General features: G+C 39.4%; 2 protein-coding genes across 5 annotated transcripts; one reads left to right on the top strand and one right to left on the bottom strand.

The window, feature by feature from the left end:
* The first annotated feature begins 859 nt into the window (after window positions 1-859).
* LOC108223881 (aspartic proteinase 36) lies at window positions 860-5738 on the top strand. 2 transcript variants are annotated; one of them, XM_017398333.2, is made up of 10 exons: window positions 860-1261; window positions 1691-1820; window positions 1938-2188; window positions 2314-2541; window positions 3076-3238; window positions 4195-4268; window positions 4373-4469; window positions 4568-4634; window positions 4936-5007; window positions 5115-5738. In XM_017398333.2, exons 1-10 carry the CDS (start codon window positions 1047-1049, stop codon window positions 5279-5281), a joined length of 1464 nt encoding a protein of 487 aa, XP_017253822.1. In that variant the 5' UTR covers window positions 860-1046; the 3' UTR covers window positions 5282-5738. The 2 variants fall into 2 exon arrangements, with proteins under 2 accessions (XP_017253822.1, XP_017253821.1); XM_017398332.2 differs by having other exon boundaries at window positions 860-1273.
* Window positions 5739-6257: 519 nt separating this feature from the next.
* On the bottom strand, window positions 6258-16778 carry LOC108222724 (protein MOS2). 3 transcript variants are annotated; one of them, XM_064093294.1, is made up of 4 exons: window positions 15252-16778; window positions 13447-13646; window positions 7503-13252; window positions 6258-6816 (listed from the first exon to the last, which is right to left on the bottom strand). In XM_064093294.1, exon 1 carries the CDS (start codon window positions 16757-16759, stop codon window positions 15314-15316), a length of 1446 nt encoding a protein of 481 aa, XP_063949364.1. In that variant the 5' UTR covers window positions 16760-16778; the 3' UTR covers window positions 6258-6816; window positions 7503-13252; window positions 13447-13646; window positions 15252-15313. The 3 variants fall into 3 exon arrangements, with proteins under 3 accessions (XP_063949364.1, XP_063949365.1, XP_017252110.1); XM_064093295.1 differs by having other exon boundaries at window positions 13447-13603; XM_017396621.2 differs by lacking the exon at window positions 7503-13252.
* Window positions 16779-17683: the final 905 nt, after the last annotated feature.

The following is a 17683-nucleotide window of genomic DNA, read 5'->3' as shown; positions in this document are numbered from 1 at the left end:
CATGTTATAATTAATGTATATAAATGCTTAGACATTAATGTATAATAAATGCGTTAGTATTAAAAATCAATAATAACCTTTATATATACTAAAATATGTGTATTAAGCGAAGGGTATATTAGTCATATCGAATTAATTTACAATGATTAGACATTAATGTCTAATAAATACGTTAGTGTTAAAAGACAATAATAACCTCTATATATATAAAAATTGTATAATGAGCAAAGGGTAAATTGGTCATTTTGAATTAAATTACTCATGGTTGCTGTATTATATATATAATGATTATATGTCAGATATTATATTTGATTAATATAATAAATATGATTACAAATAAAAATTCTTAAAAATTAACTTTTTTTAGTATACTTTCTTCTCGAAAATATACATGCAATTTGAAAAGAGGAGTATCAGTTGGGCAGGTTATTACAATACGAAAACAATAAAATACAAGCATGAGATGAAACGTTACTCTCAACAGTTAAGCCTGCATCACAGTTTTCACCGACATGGCGTGTCCGTCGCATCACCAAGCCGACAAGTTACAACTAGACTTATTTTAATAGATTTTTCTAGTGTGCGGGCATACATTAATCGCGGAATTTTATAAGTTTGGGAGAATTTGATTAGCTCTCTTATCTTAATAATGATGGACCCCTGCAAATGTAACAACTACACCGATCAAAATCTCTCAAACATATTAATTTCTGTGTTTAGCATGTGCCTATGGGCACAAACCTTATTTTAATTACCCTACTAATCAAATTCGAACGTTAATTAATCAAATCTTTGTTCTAACATCCCCTGTCATCATACACACACATGCGTCTATTTATTTATGTACAAATAGATTACTCCACTATACTCTATTCACTCTTAATCTCTCTCTCTCTCTCTCTCTCTCTCATACGCAGCAATGCAGAAAAGCAACCGCCTCGATCTTCTACATCTTTCTTTAATTATTCCTGCTCACACTTTCTAAATATTGATACAGAATCATCGTCACCAAATAAATAGATATTTCAACTTGATTTTCAGTTATAATGGCTGCCAAGGTTGGTGTGCTGGTGTTGTTGATCTTTGTGTTTGCTCCGGTGGTTCACGGCGGCGGAGCTCCGGCGAGATTGTTAACACTAGAGAGAGCTTTTCCGGCGAACGAGACGGTGGAGTTAGAGGTGTTGAGAAGCAGAGACAGAGCAAGACATGCGAGAATCTTGCAAGGTGTTGTTGATTTAGATGTCTTTGGTACCTCCGATGTGTACGTCGCCGGGTATTTTCAATCGAATTGTATACTTTAAATGTTAATATTTCTTCGATTTTAAGTGTCTAAAAATATTTATTTTTTCATTTTTTCTGTTGAGTCATTCATTTAAGCTGTTTGTGTTTGTGTTAATGTAGTTTGTTATTAGTTGATTGATGTGTGTGTTTGTGTGTGTAATTGTGAAGATTGAGGGGCATTATGTTTTATAATTTGTGGTTGACTTCGTTGACCTTGCTGGACTTGTATTTGAATATTGTGATGTGTGTGCGTTTGTGTGTGTAATTGTGAAGGTCGAGGAGCATTATATTTTATAATTTGTGGTTGACTTCGTTGACCTTGCTGGACTTGTATTTGGATATTGTGAAATGCTGTGTAATTTACAAGTTTGTGTTTGGTGATTAGTAAGTTGATGTTGGTTGATTATAGGTTGTATTATACGAAGATAAGATTAGGTTCTCCACCTAAGGAGTATAATGTGCAAATTGATACCGGAAGTGATATATTGTGGATTAGTTGCAGTTCGTGCACTGATTGCCCTCAAACAAGTGGACTCGGGGTAAATTTTCAGCCTTCTTTTTTCAATTTGTTCTTTATTTGATTTTCCATGTGTGATCATTGTGCTTATTATTGATATTGAGAGTTAAGCACTCATGAGTACTGATTGAATTATCAGGTTGAGCTCAATTTATATGATGTAGGAAGCTCTTCCACAGCTTCCTTGGTTTCATGTTCAAACCCTATATGTAACTCCATGGTTCAAACGAATGCTGCTGGCTGCATTACGCAAGGGAATCAATGTGGTTATTCTTTTGAGTACGGGGATGGGAGTGGGACTAGTGGTCATTACATAACTGATCTGCTTTACTTTGATACGATTCTGGGACCGTCAGTTACTGCCAACTCTTCTGCTCCAATAGTTTTTGGGTGAGTTCGTGTAAATTTTTTAAGTATTTGTCGGTGTATTTTTAGTAATGATATTTTCCGCCATAACTAGTGACAGATGATGTTTGTTTTTCTTCATTGAGGATTGTTTCTTTTGTTTGAATCAGGTGTAGCTCTTATCAGTCTGGGGACTTGACAAAAACAGATCGAGCACTCGATGGAATCATTGGGTTTGGTCAACAGGATTTATCTGTCATGTCACAATTGTCAGCTCTTGGAATCACTCCTAAGGTGTTTTCTCATTGCTTGAAAGGAGAGGGCATTGGTGGAGGTATTTTAGTTCTTGGTGAGATTTTGGATCCGACAATCGTTTATTCTCCACTTGTCCCATCACAGTACGTATCTTTCAAAAGCATGAAATACTTTGCTTGATCTTTAGGTACTCTGTTATACATTCAGCTAAAATGACAAGAAAAAAACATCATAATGTACACAGAGGGTTTTAACAAACTTGTGAATTTAATAATACAAAATTAAAATGCTCTACATCATGATGACGAACTTATAGTCAACTTAGTGCATTCATGATCCCGGATTTCGCTTTATCCTATATTACATTATTATATAATCTTTGTAATATGGATATGTAATTGTAGTCATATAGATAATGTTTCAAGGATGACTATGGAATTAATCATATTAGGTTTCCACAGTGACTTCAGAGAGACTATGACTGGGAGTCCTAAATGTTTCTAATCTTGATATCTCATATGTTAAATGAATTGAGAGAAATATGCAATATTTTCTCCCTCCATGATATCACCCACCTGAGCAGTATGTCGCAATAGAATTCATGTCTGGCTGATTGTCCACTCTGTATTCCTATATCTGAAGTAGGTGCCTTGATTCATCTGTTCCATATCTTTCAGGCCTCATTATAACTTAAATCTGCTAAGTATTGCTGTTGGTGGGCAGTTGCTGTCTGTTGATCCAGCAGCATTTGCAACATCAAGTAACCGAGGAACTATTGTTGATTCCGGAACAACTTTGACATACCTTGTCGCAGAAGCTTATGATCCTTTCCTTGACACTGTAATTTTTCTTTTACTTCTGCGTTCATTCTGAAATTCATATGAAATAGATTAGTGACATGCATTATAATTTATATATACAAGTTACTATCTCAAGCAGATCTTAAGAAGGGGACAAGCGGAAACATGACTTGCTTGCCTGCTGCATTGTATAAATTTATTCAGTCTCTCATCTGTTAACAAAGATTAAGTTCTTTTCTGGGTTAATTAAAAGTTACTTTAGTTACTTCTACAATGAGTATAGTTGATGTAACACCCCAGTCCCACATCAAGGATAACAAGATAAATTGTTCCAACTTAAATGCATAAGTACTACTACCATGTTCACCAACAAATCATGTTTTTTCGGGGGCCTGCGGTGGGCTTGCGGAACAACTTGTTGCATTTGGGTCAATATACACTTCAAACTTATTTTTGGATTCCAAATGACTTGACACCCAATGTGCTTGGACTTTGACTCGAACTGTCACATATGAAGTCCTCGTAAGATCATGAGAAAGAGTAAAAAGGAGTTAACACCTATGTTTCTGACTGGGTATGAAGTGAAGGACTTTGTCACATATCCAAGTGTCAACTCGAAAATTGTGACATATGAAGTCCTTGTAAGCAGTGCTGTTAAAATCTTTGCGAGTAGGTGAAGGTTCTGCGATTTACTTATGAGCGATTTAGTCTGAATATGAAATTGGCATCCAATATATTTGTTTTAGGTTCTAGGCGACAATGGGAAGGATAAGATTTTACGATTCAAAATACCCACCATATCTATTATTATTGGTAAATGTTCCCAGGTATGGAAATAACTATAAAAGTAATTTGTGAAAAACTTGATTTACCGGGTGAATGGTTGAATTTGCTCCTCGTTCTAATTTGTAAATGGGTAGTTTACAGTTTTTCTTATTGCAGATAGATAATCTTGCCTGGATTTTTTTATTTATGTCTTGCCTGCTTATAATGAAGGTAACTGCTGCTGTTTCACAATATGCAACACCGGTTGTTTCAAAAGGAAATAAATGTTATGTAGTCTCCTCCAGGTTTGCACATTACTATTTAAGAGTCTCAATTTTGAAGTATAATATGTTAAGGTCAAAATGTACTTCTAAGGCCTTGGATATTAACATATGTATGTCAACCACAGCATAAATGAGATATTTCCTCTTGTTGCTTTTAACTTTGAGGGAGGTGCCTCCATTGTACTTAAACCAACAAACTACCTGATGCACACGGGCTTACTTGTAAGTAACTTTGAGGAAGGTGCCTCCATTTCACACAATTGTGTTTATTAGTTAATCTTATGTTGTTCAGCTAATATATTGTAATATGCAATTGACAGGATGGTGCTCCATTGTGGTGCATTGGCTTTCAAAAAGCTCAAGATCAGGCAGTGACAATATTAGGAGGTTCGTAAAGCACAATAATGCTTGAAGTTCTTGTATGTTATGCAACTTGCCCCAGTGTTGGTGGTGCAGTTTAGTTATATTTGGAATTAGACCTTGTTAACTGTTCTTATTACAGTTCCTTGTTAATTTTCAAAATATAATATTTAAGATTAATTTGTTACAATTTTTCTTATATTGGACTATTTTACAATTGAAATTGACTTTCCACGAGAAATGTATTTTGGATGTTTTAGAGTTAATTGCATTACACATTCCTTTAGTTTGGAACGATTGCACTTTATTACCTAAATTTTTGACGCAGATCTTGTTCTGAAAGATAAGATATTCATCTATGATTTATCTCGTCAAAGAATTGGATGGGCAGATTATGATTGTAAGTTCTATCTAATCTCCACAACTTGATCTCAAATTTCACTGTTTTTATGGTCGAACTTCTCTCCTAAGTACCCTAAATGCTAAATGACTATTATCTGTTCTCAGGTTCATCGTCTGTGAATGTCTCCATAACATCTAGCAAGGATGAATTTGTCAATGCAGGACAGCTACATTCCAGCAATTCCCCAAGGAATGTAATATTGCACTTGGTATGTTTAAGCAGTTGGGGATATTTCTTCACATTGCTTTGCACCATGTTCGTATTTTGGTGAATTCACCTGCATAAAGTCAGATAACCCTTAGGCCATTGATTGGAAGCTAATGCAAGCCCTAGGTTATTTATATTTGTGGTAGTAGCCATTCTCCTGCCCCGTAACTCTCTTAGTAGAGACTGAATACCAGGCAAAAGTCATTCTTTTTTCTTTGAACTTGACAAAAGATTCAGGCCCCTACCCCCCACAAATACAAACCAGACCAAAGAGGCCGCATTGTAGATATCCTGTACAAGCCTTTAGTATCAAATTTGTGGTGATTGAAATTTTGAAAATACACAGCAAAAAAATCATTTTAGGTGATGTCGTTTCCAGAGGCTTCCCCAGGCAGCTTTCAGTGTAATGACTTTGCTTTTATTAGAGCTCTTGAGTTGTATTGTAGATTAATAGTTGGTAAAATTCTAAGCTATGTTATTTGATAGTAATTTCTTATTATATGGAAAATTAATTTGTCATCTGTTAAATTTTTTAATATATAAATTTGTGTCTGGAGCACTCTGGATTGAGGGTTTAAGAATTTTCTCTCTTGTTTTTGGTCATAAGGGGGTATAAGAATTTTCAAATAGTGTCCATTTTGTAGTTAAACTTGTATGCTCAGCGGGTATAAATGGCATAAATTACACAATTCATCATAAACTCAATGCCGACAAGAAAATACAAGTCCTTTTAATTTTACAACAGTTTCCAGCCGAGTGTTTAATAGATTTTGATCGTCTGCATTTTCCATTTGGAGTTCTAGAACATACACTGATAACCAATTCCTAGCAACCATTTTTGGTTAAATGGTGGATTATTGGTTGAGTGAGTATACATTTTGAGACTACTATAAAATAAAATTCTATAACATTTTTATAATTTACTTTTTTTTGAAAAAAAAGGTTGAACATGGGACAATTTTTATGGGCTACATGATACAAACTTTTTAGTTAGACGGTGAATTTTTTTGTTTCCAAAAAAAAAATCTATTCTCCAAGTATGCATAAAATTTCTTGCTCACTAATACTTTGAATAAAAGTTGTAGTGTCGACACATACTAAAAAGACTCGGACCATTAAAAAGACTCCAACTCTTCTCCGTCCAACTCTTTTCCAGAATGTACTGTGTATGTATATTTTTTTGCCACACAAAGGTCGAATTTTATTAATTTCTCAAATCATTCGACAAGACATAATAAACATAAAAAAAGTCGGAGTGGACACTCTCCAAACACAGTCGTTTCACAAACTTAAACTTCACGTTTTTTGAAGTTAAGCTTGCAAGAGGAGCTCAACACTCCTGCGTCACTCTCCGCAGGTATGAGAAAACACCAAAAAGAGCTCCGGATGGCCAGTACCATCTGCAAACAATCGGACTCAACAATAACATTGCTCGGCTTCCGTTGTTTATCCAGCTTAACACTTCTCTTATTCTTAGAGTTTCAGCCAGTTCTGGACTAGGATTTACTCATAAACACTTCAATCTAGCTTCGATTAAAGTACCATCTCCGGCAACAAAAGCAAAGATGTAGCAATTTAACTCGTCACAAATGGCAGCATCTGTGTTAATCTCAACACTGTTACTATTAATTGAAGAAAAATCTCAACATCCAAGATCATAATATTATTTACTAAATTTTTTATCTGATCGAGTAACAACAATGTGAAGCTTCAAAGTTAGCTTAGGAATAAAATTTCTTGTATTGGATTCATACAGAAACTCATTCAATAATACTGATTATCAAAACAAATATATAATCATACAACAGATTTCAGATTTACATTAAAAGTTAAAAAATTCCTTTCGGTGATAAAGTATCTCATTCTACAGGCCATTTTCCAGAACTAAAGACTAGCATGATAAACATTACTTTACTGTACCTTACTTAAGTAGACAAATAATAAAAGCCTTGGATTTACAATAGACTCCAAAATAATTAAGAGACTTCAAATTACAATCACAATACATGTCATACATCCAGTTCATTAAAACTCATATCATATTATCTTTAATCCAACTGTGTTAAACAAAGAGTTTACAAGTTGCGAAAATATCAGTTCCACAAAGTATATCTTCCTCAAATTTGGTTCCACAAAACAGAGACACTCTTTGAACAAAAATTAATGATAGTAAAATGAAGTAATGACTTGCGTTAATCAAATATATTATCTTTAACATAGCTGCAAAGTACATCTTATTGCTACAGTAACAGTAACAGTTCAGTGAGCAAAAAAATTACATGTACCTGATAACTTGCTATATCTTGTATCAAAGCTTCAATTTCATCATCAATTCTCTCTGATGAGGAAGAAACAGATGTATTGTCTACACCTAGATAATCTGCTATGACCCCGGTCAAAGATACAGCAACTCTGTTGACTTATGCTAGAAAAAGAAAAAGGATGAAAGGGCAGAAGAGTCTATACAATCAAAAGGAAGGGCAGAAGAGTCATTGAAGAATAGAGATATTTAGTTGGGAATGGAGAGCGGAAGAGGGCATTGTGTATTGTGTGAGTAAAAAGGGGATCTGGGAGAGTACCACCTCTCGAATGTGGGTAGGGTTTATTCATCGTCAATTGAGTCTGTAATTGCAAGTGCGTAGTAGTAAGTGTCTTGAATATTGCTTCCTATTCAGTTCTAGTGATTATTGTCTTGTTTAATTGTGCTGCTATTTGCTGATTGTGTGTGAGTCTCTAGCAAAGTGGTATCAGAGCCAACACTTGTCCATGGGTCCTTCAGACAAAGATCGACTAGCACAGATTGAGGAACAGCTAGAGACCCAGCAGCGTTCGCTGCGTGAAGCAGTCACGATCGAAGTAAGCGCCGCCATCAAAGGGGCGGTGGCCGCCATGCAACAATCTCTCCTCACTCGGGTCACCTCGAGTTTCGACGAGATCACGAAGCTCCAGGATGAAAAATTGGCTGCAGCAATTACCCGTTTAGAGGGTCGGATCACTCGCTCACGTGATACCCAAGAGTCTCTTATCGCTGCTATGAGAGATGACCAGCTGAAATTTCAAGAGGATGTTCGTTCGTCCCTGTCCACTTTTCAATCAGGTCCTGCGAAAGGGGTTTTGGCTCATGAGAATGTGGTTCTCGGGGTGGTGGAGGGGAGTGGATCTGGTGTTGGACCCAAGGGTGGTTTCTATGGTGGCATCGGGTCTGGGTCAGGTGGTGGTCCGGGATCTGGCGGTTATAGATCCGGTGGTGGGTTTGGCTCAGGCACTGGCCCCGGTGGTGGAGCAGGTCCTAACGGGTGTAATTCATGGCGCCATAAGAAGCTCGATCTGCCTCTCTTTGATGGTTCCAATCCCGACGGTTGGATCTTAAGGGCGGAACGATTTTTCAATTTTTACAGTCTATCGGAGGAAGAGAAGGTGGAGGCTACGGTGGTGGCATTAGAAGGACAAGCTTTGTTGTGGTTTCAATGGGAGCACCGGAGGAGACCGATTGAAAGCTGGGAGCAGGTGAAAAGTCTCCTTCGCCGGCAGTTTCGTTCCCAAGCCACGGGCACACTACAGGAGCAATGGCTAGCTCATAGGCAAGCAGGTACGGTCACTGATTACCGCCTGAAATTCATTGAATTATTAGCCCCCTTGAAAATGTGTCGGAGGAATTATCATTGGGTCAGTTTTTGAATGGATTGAAAGATGAGATACGGGCCGAAGTCCGGCTGTTAGGCCCTCTTACGGTCGATCATGCAATGGAGTTGACCCATATGGTGGAGGATAAGCTCAAACTGACTAAAGTTCGAGAAGAGGGACGCTCGGGCTTTACGCAGATAGGGAAACCGAACACCTCCCAAGGCTCTTCTCTGGGGTCTAGTTCTTACAGCCCTAAGTCGTTTTCAAGTTTTTCTCCCTCGGGGGCATCGACTGGAAGTAGCCCAGCAGTAGTAACCAAGGTTTCTGGGGATGTTCGGAAGCTCAGTGACAGGGAGCTACAAGATAAAAGGGCAAAAGGATTGTGTTTCCGCTGTGATAGCAAATGGAACATTGGGCATAAATGTCAGCGCAAGGAGCTGAGTGTTCTGGTCACCCAGGAGGAAGGGTGGAATACCGAGGACGGGGGAATGGAGGAGCTGGAGGATGTCGCTGATCCACCACCAGTGGACGAAGTGCACCCAGAAATATCTCTTAATTCCGTAGTGGGTTTGACCAGCCCGAAAACGTTTAAACTGAAAGGCGAAATTAATGGAGTGCCGGTAATTGTTATGATTGATCCGGGTGCTACTCACAACTTTATAGCGACACACGCCCTACAACAGTTAGGCATCACTTGTGTATCTTCTCAGGAGTTTGGGGTGTCATTAGGCACGGGGGAGATGGTACAGAGCAAAGGATTGTGTAAATCAGCAGTGGTGGAAGTACAGGGTTTGACTATTGTTGAGGATTTCTTGCCAATTGCTTTGGGCAATTCTAACTTGATTTTGGGTCTCCAATGGCTGGAAAAGCTGGGTACTATGACTGCGAATTGGAAATCACAGCGGCTTTCGTTTAGGCTGGGGAACGAAATGGTAACTTTGATGGGGGACGCATCTTTGGGTCGATCCGGTATTACTCTTAAGGCGATGTTGAAAACGTTGCGCAAGGAGGGACAAGGGTATGTGGTGGAGTGTAATTACTTGGGTGCTGTTACAGGGGAAGCTAATGATACACCTGTTGTTCCGGAGTTTTTAACTCCACTTGTCCAGCACTACAAGGCTGTGTTCAATCTACCAGATGGGTTACCTCCAGCGAGGTTCCAAGACCATAGTATTATACTGAAGGAAGGGACAGACCCTGTTAATGTCCGGCCATTCCGTTATCCACAAGCCCATAAAGATGAAATTGAGCGGCTTGTACAGGATATGCTTACTGCCGGCATCATACAGCCATCAAATAGCCCGTTTTCGAGCCCGGTGCTGCTAGTAAAAAAGAAAGACGGCTCATGGCGGTTTTGTGTCGATTATAGGGCACTCAACAAGGCAACCATCCCAAATAAGTTTCCTATTCCGGTCATCGATGAGCTGTTAGATGAACTTCAGGGAGCATCGATCTTCACAAAGCTTGACTTAAAATCAGGCTATCATCAGGTGCGTGTTAGACCAGAGGACGTCCCTAAAACAGCCTTTCGAACTCACGAAGGCCACTACGAGTTTCTAGTTATGCCGTTTGGGCTCACAAACGCACCGGCGACTTTTCAAACAATTATGAATGAAGTCTTCCGGCCATATCTTCGGGGTTTCGTCTTAGTTTTCTTTGACGACATACTAATCTATAGCGCAGATGAGGGGGCGCATGTGAAGCATGTGGAAACTGTTCTGGCAACTTTAAGTCAACACCAGTTGTATGCTAATTTTAAAAAATGTGAGTTTGACCAAAGGGAAGTTGCTTTCTTGGGCCACCGAATATCTAGCAAGGGTGTTTCGGTAGACCCTTCGAAAATCCAGGCCATCGTTAGCTGGCCTATTCCAAAGAATATCAGGGAGCTTAGGGGTTTTTTGGGACTATCCGGGTACTATAGGAAGTTCATCAAGAATTATGCTCACTTAGCTGGGCCACTCACTGATCAGCTGAAGGCAGACAAGTTTGGGTGGACAGATGATGCTTCCAGGGCCTTTGAGGCGCTTAAACAGGCACTTGCAGCAGCCCCTGTCTTGCGGATGCCTGACTTCTCTGCTCCGTTTGTCATTGAAACAGATGCTTCTGGATATGGGCTTGGGGCGGTCCTCCTCCAACACGACCATCTAATCGCCTATTTCAGCAAGGTTTTGGGCCAGAGGAATCGGTTAAAGTCAATTTACGAAAAAGAGTTAATGGCCATTGTTCTGGCTGTGCAGAAATGGCGTCACTACCTGATTGGTCATCCATTCCTCATCCGCACTGATCAGCAAAGTTTGAAACACCTACTGGAACAACGTGAGGTTGGGGCTGATTATCAGCGTTGGGTAAGTAAGTTGATGGGCTATCATTTCACCATTGTATACAAACCGGGTATTTCCAACAAAGCTGCAGATGCATTATCACGGGTTGTCTCGGAGCCTGTTGAATGTGGGGCGTTAGTTTCTATAGGAGGAGTGTCGTGGCTCGATATTGAGAAAGCTATTCAGGATGATGCATTCATCACCCAAATTAAGAATGATTTACAAGGAGGCCGTCCACTTCCTAAGGGTTACGAGTTGGTGCAAGATATAGTTCACTACAAAGGCCGAGTGGTAATCTCACCTAAATCTGCATTGGCAGTACAGCTTCTCCGAGAGCACCACGACTCCCCTGTGGGTGGTCACTCGGGTGAGATTAAAACATATAAAAGGCTAGCATCGGAATGGTTCTGGCCGGGCATGCGCAAGATGATAGCCCAGTATATCCGTGAATGTGCGGTTTGCCAGCAGCAAAAACAATCCACTTTAATGCCAGCAGGGTTTTTGCAGCCATTACCAGTACCCTCTCGTATATGGGAAGATATTTCCCTAGATTTTGTGGAAGGGTTGCCAAGGTCGCAAGGGGTAGACACTGTTTTGGTAGTGGTGGATCGTTTATCGAAGTATGCGCATTTCATAGGGCTGACTCACCCTTTCACAGCCCCGAGTGTGGCCACTGCTTTCATCAATCAGATTGTACGCCTTCATGGCTTCCCATCCACTATTGTATCGGACAGGGACCGCATATTTCTGAGCTTGTTCTGGAAGGAGTTGTTTCGAGCTCAGGGGACTGCGTTGTTGAGGAGCACGGCTTATCATCCGCAGACAGATGGCCAAACGGAAGTTGTTAACAAGACTCTGGAGGGATATTTAAGATGTTTTATTCAGGGCAAGCCTCGCACTTGGGCCAGGTGGCTACCTTGGGCAGAATTTTGGTACAATACTAGTTTTCACTCTTCCACTAAATTCACCCCCTTTGAGATCGTTTATGGGAGGCCCCCCCCTATATTAGTCCGGTTTTCGGAACCAGGGACTACTGTGGCTACATTGGAGGAACAGTTGGTTGAGCGTGATGCTGTGCTTGATGATTTGAAGGCTCACCTGGTACAATCCCAGCAGCGAATGCGCTCATATGAAGATAGTCACCGACGCATGCTGGAGTTTCAGTGGGGTGATAAGGTTTTTGTTAAGCTCCAGCCCTACAGGCAGACCTCATTGGCTACCCGTACGAATGCAAAGCTGGCACCTCGTTTCTATGGGCCGTTTACTGTCCTGGATAAAGTCGGTAAAGTGGCTTACCGTCTGTAGTTACCCGCCTCTTCTAAAATACATAACGTGTTCCACGTTTCTCAACTCAAGAAGGCTGAAGGCTCGACTATTTGTACTAGTTCAATCCCCCCACAGATCAGTTCAGATTTAGTCATGGAAGCTGCACCAGAAAGGGTCTTAGATGTGAGGCAGGGTCAGGCATTTACAGAAGTATTGATCAAGTGGCAGGATCTACCCATCTGGGAAGCAACTTGGGAGGACTATGAGAGTCTTGATGTGCGCTTTCCGAGTTTCCACCTTGCGGACAAGGTGGCTGTTTGGGCCCCCGGTAATGCTATGACCCCGGTCAAAGATACAGCAACTCTGTTGACTTATGCTAGAAAAAGGGTGAAAGCGCAGAAGAGTCTATACAATTAAAAGGAAGGGCAGAAGAGTCATTGAAGAATAGAGATATTTAGTTGGGAATGGAGAGCGGAAGAGGGCATTGTGTATTGTGTGAGTAAAAAGGGGATCTGGGAGAGTACCACCTCTCGAATGTGGCTAGGGTTTATTCATCGTCAATTGAGTCTGTAATTGCAAGTGCGTAGTAGTAAGTGTCTTGAATATTGCTTCCTATTCAGTTCCAGTGATTATTGTCTTGTTTAATTGTGCTGCTATTTGCTGATTGTGTGTGAGTCTCTAGCATAATCAGCTTTAACCATACTTCTATAAAATTCTGGAAGTTCGCCAACCCATGCAGCACAATCACTTTGTTTCATGATATCCCCAGGCCTGCCATAAGTCTCTTTGACTATCGCTACAATAGAAGTGGCAAGATCTTCTGACTACAATATCAGAAATCATTTAATCACATACCAAAAAGAAGACCATTCAGTACGAGAAAATGTAGCTAAGCATGAAAGAGCAAGTAAGATCTAAATGTATGCAAAAAAACTGCATTCACACTCACATAAACTAGTGTAACAGTATCAACTATAATACTGACTTCATACATATGCATCGAGATTCTAGATCATACCTTAGCAGAATCCGCAGACTGTTGATGAATAGGTTCAGACGTTCAGTATCAGATGCTTTTGTTAATTTCTGATCTCTAAGGTACATTCTGCCATTGCGTATATGTGGCAACCGAAGTTTTCCAGTAGTGCTGATAGCAACTAGACTGAGTACACTCACTACGAAGAAGGTAGACAGGATTTTGAGAAAAGATATTTGTCCCTGTACCACAAAATATACTACATAACTGATGTGAAGACAGAATGTAACAAACCAATACTAAATACTGCAAAGAGGTACTTGAAGAATTAAAGACGCTCTTTACCGTAGGATGATTTCTTTGTGCAAAATAAATAAATTGGTAAGAAAAGACTGCGTGCTGATCAAAACTTAATGGAGCAATTAGTTCATCCGAGCACACGAGATTAATTACTATAGCTCAAAATGTGTGTGTGTGTAGTTGCACCAAATGAATGGTTGCAGGATTACATACAACATGCCAAATATATCCCACATTTTGTTTTATTTAGTTTTCTATCCAAACGTGTGTAAGAGAGGGAGAGAGGGGGGAGGTGAGAGAGGGAGAGGGGGGGGGATTGATTTCCACGATGTGCATGCTTCTTCTACTCTATGAATAATCAAAAAGTTTCGCTTCTTCTTTGGGATCTCACAGAATTTAAAAAACTGAAACACTCAAGTTCATACGACTACTTGAAAATCTAGATAACGGATTTATTCTTTGCTGATTCATCTGATACAACAGCTCTCAACTCATATTAACAGTTATCAGCTATCTGTCTGTTGTGGTCAGCTTTGATGATTTGAATGACAAAACACTTAAACTTAAAAACAGATATATGTGTTCTCTTCAAAAATGAAATTCAATAAATGTCGAAATACTCTTTAAATTTTTATTCCATGCCAAGGCATCCCTGTCTTATCACTACACGATTCCTATTTTTTTTTTTTTAGTTCGGATAGATACTTGTTGCTTAAAAGTTGAGAGCTACAAGTCAAAAAAACATTCCCACAGAAGTGTTACATGGGTATGAATGTATGAGGGCAATACTAAAGAGTCCTGATAGCAAATCTCCACAAAAAAGGCACCCAACCTGGGCGTAACAAAAACACATACAGAGTAGGGTTGAAGGAAATTAGGGTCAGCCCAAATCTATATTACTTGGAGTTGGCTAGAAGTGTCCGACATGGATATGTGTCCATGTATAGAACTCCATAATATTTTGAAAAATGAACATGTTTTGGCCTAAAGAGAAGTTTTATAGTCCAAGTGTCCATGTCCGAGTATCAAGTGTCCAACTCGGGCAATACGAGGCAAATTAAGAGTCTGAGTAACATAGGCCTAAATTGACTTGCCAGATAATATTTTCAAATACTGAAGACTTAATTAATACAATTACTCAAAAGGCACATGATTTAACTACCTATCTACGGAAAAAATTGTCTCTTCATACGATAAAAAGTAACATTCACATGCTTTACACGAACACAAGAAGTTGAACTCCAAACTCATACCATCACAACAGGAATTAACTATACTCGAAAACGATCAAATAGGTAAACAATATAAATACTTGTAGCTTCAATCAACTATATACCTTCATTAATAGACACAAATATAATAAAGCAAAAGAATCAATCAAAAATTTACGCATACAAACTGAAGGCAAGTATATCAACAAAGACAGCTGACAATTCAAGTACTTTGCAAAGCTCGAATCTTGGTGAATATAAGTGATTTTATAAACTGAAAATCTGATAGATAATGCATACTTGTAACAACAAGCATTGACATGTAACTCAATGTACCTTTTCCGTGAATTTAAGGTGAACATCACACATTTTCCACTGTTAAGTTCAACAGAAAAAGATTAGTATCCTATTTCACTCGGGTCTCCAGTATACTCTGCAATTTGCTCAAGGAGAACATGAAGCGGCTTACGAGTATCAGCATCTTCAACAACAGCAGTTTCCTTCTCCATATGTTTTTGTAAAAGGCTTCCATAAACACCCTTATACTTTCCATACAAAACAAGAATAGGACCTCCGGTCCGTGGAAGTGCGGTTTCAAGCAACTCCTGATCAACACCTTGAATCAACTCCCTACTATCATCCATAGAGATATCACATGTTGAAGGTCCAACCACATCCACAACCTTCCCTTTTCTCAAATACAACTTCCCACCTTTCAACTTCTTACTAATAATTCTAACTTTGATATTACTCGTTAACCACCGAACTTTTTCTTTCTCTTTCCTTACCGGTTTCTCCTCCCTCTCATCGCCTCTCCTGTTCTTGTCATCTCTCCTCCTCTCCTCAATCTTGATTCCCACGTTTTTCTCCCTCTCATCACTACGCCTGATCTTCCTATCTTTCTTCTCCTCCCCAATTTTCAGCTCCCTCAACTTCCTCAAACACCTCTCTCCTTCAACCGAACCCAACTCCGCAACATCACTACCCCTCACTCTCACCTCAACTTCACTCCCATTCTCCACAACACTCAAAACAACATAATCACCACCACCCGATACTTCCAGAACCCTCCCCTTCAACCCCATTTCCCTCCCCCTCACAATTCTCACATCCTTCGCAACAAGCCCCCCACCCTCCCTCTCCTTCCTCTTCTCCGTATCCTTACCATTACTACTCATCACCGGAGCATCCGCAACAAAACCAAACCCCTCTTTCCCAACCCGTCTTTCGTATTCAACAACCTTAACATCCTCCTTAGTATTCTTCCCGATTCCCCTCCCTTGAGTCCACCCATACCCCTTCAACACAGCCGCCGCAAACCCCTCAACAGGACACCCATCAAACTCATCAAACCCCATATCATCAGGCAAATTCTCCAAATCCTCCTTCAAATTCTTCACCATCACCCTATCAATACTCACAAACTCACTATTTTCAACAGACCCCACATCATCATTCCCACTCTTCCTCAAATTCAACCCATAAGAAACCTCGGGCTCGGATCCGGGTCGCGCCTGACCCGGGTCAACAACAGTTTCAAACTCAAGGGCACCCTTAGAATCACCTTCAGATTCTATTGGGGCATCAAGATTTTTCATTTTCTTGGTGGGCCGCCATGAATTGGGTTGAGGCGGGATAATTAGGGTTTTGGATTGGGAACTCAAAAGGGGTTTTGAAGAATCGAATTCAGTGATTAATTCCTTGGTTTCAGCATTGTGTGTATTGGGTCTAGGAATTGTTCTCTTGTTGGATGAAGAAGACGGGTTCTTGGATCCAAGAGAAAACGAGAATCCTTTCATGGTGATTGCTACACACGCATGTGTATCGGTGTTTATGTACTTCATGAAAAGCTTAAAATCAATGTTGAAAAAAATAGACTTCGACGTGGCTTGCGTAAGTTTAAAATAAGTGCTTCTTACTTAAAATAAAAAAATAAAATAAAAATTAGGTCAAGTGATTAAAGTGTTTGGGAAAAAATAAAAGTCTGAAACAAAAGTTAGCATAACTTATAAATTTAGAAGTCGGATTTTCAAGCAGTAAACAAAAACCTCTTTAATTACACTCACGTGCCTCAACTATTTTCGTTTTGCACAAAAATGCTAAATTATTACTATTCATGCCAGTGTGATGATTGATATTTATTTTTTTTGGCGAAGAAAAGGCTCCATCTAACTTCCGTTACAACGTCTAACACTGTGATTATATTTATTGGGATAAAATCATAAATCAACTATCTCGTGATATCACCTCATATATAGTTTCACTAACATTTTCTCTTCACCTGCTTTCGTAGTTTCCCAATTTTCTGTTGAAATCTAGTTGCTTGATTGGGGAAACCTTACTGATTTGCTTGCTGAAGGCGAAAAACTGGTTCAAAATTGAAGGAAAATTGAAGGAGGATCACGATATTTACAAGCCACGCGAAGAGCCTGCTTATATATGTTTGAATGAGCTTAAATTGCATATTAATATTGATTTAGGGTTATTAAGTTTCTATGATTTATTGTTAGCAACATATTGATTTATTTTGAGTTTGAAAATTGAGTTTGGGAAGACGAAGGTCAGTGTATATAGTATAGATATATAGCTGTTACAAAAAAAAACCATACTGATTGGCCCCAACCTGTCAAAGAGCCATTAAATATTTGACGGAAGTTGGGCGGAGCCCCTTCATTGGCCGATAAAAAATAAATTAGCCATCATACTGACATGAATAATAGTTTAGCCATTTCTGTGATAATTGAGGTATGTAAAGTGCAATTAAGTCT

This window comes from Daucus carota, chromosome 5, assembly GCF_001625215.2.
Source record: "Daucus carota subsp. sativus chromosome 5, DH1 v3.0, whole genome shotgun sequence".
NCBI classification, from domain to species: domain Eukaryota; kingdom Viridiplantae; phylum Streptophyta; class Magnoliopsida; order Apiales; family Apiaceae; genus Daucus; species Daucus carota.
This window is presented reverse-complemented; position numbering and strand designations above follow the sequence as displayed.

Bases quoted from the DNA above. Each gene is read 5' to 3' on its own strand.
- LOC108223881 (XM_017398332.2), top strand. From the start codon at position 1,047: ATGGCTGCCAAGGTTGGTGTGCTGGTGTTGTTGATCTTTGTGTTTGCT. The intron at 2,189-2,313 runs GTGAGTTCGTGT...TGTTTGAATCAG, and splicing joins TCTGCTCCAATAGTTTTTGG to GTGTAGCTCTTATCAGTCTG. The intron at 4,635-4,935 runs GTTCGTAAAGCA...TTTTTGACGCAG, and splicing joins GGCAGTGACAATATTAGGAG to ATCTTGTTCTGAAAGATAAG.
- LOC108222724 (XM_064093294.1), bottom strand. From the start codon at position 16,759: ATGAAGTACATAAACACCGATACACATGCGTGTGTAGCAATCACCATG.